This window comes from Macaca mulatta, chromosome 7 (genome assembly GCF_049350105.2).
Source record: "Macaca mulatta isolate MMU2019108-1 chromosome 7, T2T-MMU8v2.0, whole genome shotgun sequence".
Taxonomy (NCBI): Eukaryota; Metazoa; Chordata; class Mammalia; order Primates; family Cercopithecidae; genus Macaca; species Macaca mulatta.
In genome coordinates, this window is record NC_133412.1 from 92,741,163 (window position 1) to 92,743,224 (window position 2,062).

Here is a 2,062-nt window from a genome sequence, read left to right on the forward strand (position 1 = left end):
ATCTTAACCATAAAAGAAACAGCATTTTTAGTTTAGCAAGTATGAATATGCACGTAAATTTTTATCAAACAATTTCCTATTTTATCAAAATATTTTAAATTGTGCAATCATTTGTGAAACACTCTGTATTGATTTTAGTTAGCAAATATAAGAAAATTAACTACAAAACTATAGCAAGTATGACTGAAGAATGCATAATTGTGTATAGGCTTCTTTACAAGTATTTAACAAAGAACATGCATTTATAATTTCAAGCAAACAAATTAACTGTTAAAAACATTGACGGTTAGAAGAAAAAGACAAAGTCTGTGTCTCAAGTTCCCACTTGTCTACTCAATTCAACAAATCTAGTCTTATGAGAGAGAGCTGGGAAGACAGCCTGGAAGTTACATACTGGGTCTTCAGTTTATGAATTGCTGATTTTACCTCTTTGTTTCTCAATGTGTAAATAAGGGGGTTTAATATAGGTGTGAAAACTGTAGAGAATACAGACAGAATGTTATCCACTGGTAAGTTGCTGAAAGGCCAGGCATAGATGAAGATACAGGGCCCAAAGAACAGGGTCACCACAGTAATGTGGGCAGTCAGAGTGCTGCGAGCCTTGGCCATACCTGCTGAGGAATGTCGCCGCACAGTAATCAGAATGACCGTGTAGGAGATCAGCAAAAGAAAAAATGACGTTGCCCCCATAAGACCACTGTCCAAAAGCATCAACACTTCAGGGATATAAGTATCTGTACAGGCAAGTTTGATGACCAAAGTAAGGTCGCAATAATAACTGTCCACTATGTTTGGGCCACAGAAGGGCAAATTTACAGTGAAAGCTAACTGGCTCAGGGAGTGCATAACCCCAATGACCCAAGATCCTACCACTAGGCCTGTACATGTGCACAAGTTCATGATGGTTGCATAATGGAGAGGTTTGCAAATGGCTACATACCTGTCATAGGCCATGGCTACAAGGAGCACCATCTCACCACCAGCAAAGACATGGAGCAAGAATATCTGGGCCATGCAGCCCTCAAAGGAGATAGTCTTGGGTTCATGAAGGAAATCATGGATCATCTTAGGGGTTGCATAAGAGGCAAGAAAAATATCAAAAACAGAAAGGTTACTGAGCATGATGTACATGGGTGTATGCAGGGCAGGTTCCGAAATCACTGTAAAAACAATGAGAAGATTGCCCAGTATAATGGCAATGTACAACAAGTTAAAAAACACAAAGAAGAGATACTGGAGCTCCCAGGAACTGCAGAGTCCCAGCAAAACAAACTCCGGCACCCTAGAATAATTTCCCTTGTCCATGGTCTCAGCCTACAAGAGAAGTACCTACAAAGAGAAACATCAATGGGTTATTATCAAGATCTAGAAAAGTAGACTACAATCCAAAAGTGTTCTTCTCCACATTAATTTAAAATGCTCTAGAGTTATCCCACTAGGAAATGTCTTATCTGTAATTTTGACGTATATATATTCTTCTCTCAATTATCCTTATTAATGAAGAATGGCTATGAGGTACAACCATAGTAAGTCAACAACTCCATTTTATAAATTTGTGCATTAAATCTGAGGCTAAGCAAATAACATATATATACCACAAAAACCTCAATTAAGAAGAGATGCTAATATATCCAGATTATTTGTTCCACCTTCCTTTGCCCTGCTTCTTTTTATATCCACTCAGAATTATCTACAAGCAGCTTCAATTCATAGAGAATCCCCACAAGGCCACATTTACAAGGAAAATACCTATCTTTTCCCCCATATTTTTTACTCTGGTTTTCTCTCCTATTGCCTCTGTCTTTACTCTATAAGCAACACCTGCAACCTGCAGTGATTTTATGGATTAAACCATGAAAACTGCTTAATCCATATTATCTCTGAAGTTATGTGAACTGTTTGGGTTTGAGGTAAATTCCTTTGCAGTTAACCTTATACTGTATGAGAATATGTAAACTGAAATGTACATATGTCAGTACAGAATATCAGTAGATAAGGTGATAATAGCCATAAAATGAAGATTTGAAAAATGCCAGAAATCCTCATAGAGAATGGCACCATA

General features: G+C 37.5%; 1 protein-coding gene across 1 annotated transcript; it reads right to left on the reverse strand.

Moving 5' to 3' along the window:
* Positions 1–298: 298 nt before the first annotated feature.
* On the reverse strand, positions 299–1,305 carry LOC144329661 (olfactory receptor 4K15-like). The gene has a single exon (XM_077938647.1). It carries the CDS (start codon positions 1,303–1,305, stop codon positions 334–336), a length of 972 nt encoding a protein of 323 aa, XP_077794773.1. The 3' UTR covers positions 299–333.
* Between the last annotated feature and the right edge of the window lie 757 nt (positions 1,306–2,062).

Coding starts and splice junctions, on each gene's coding strand:
- LOC144329661 (XM_077938647.1), bottom strand. CDS start 1,305: ATGGACAAGGGAAATTATTCTAGGGTGCCGGAGTTTGTTTTGCTGGGA.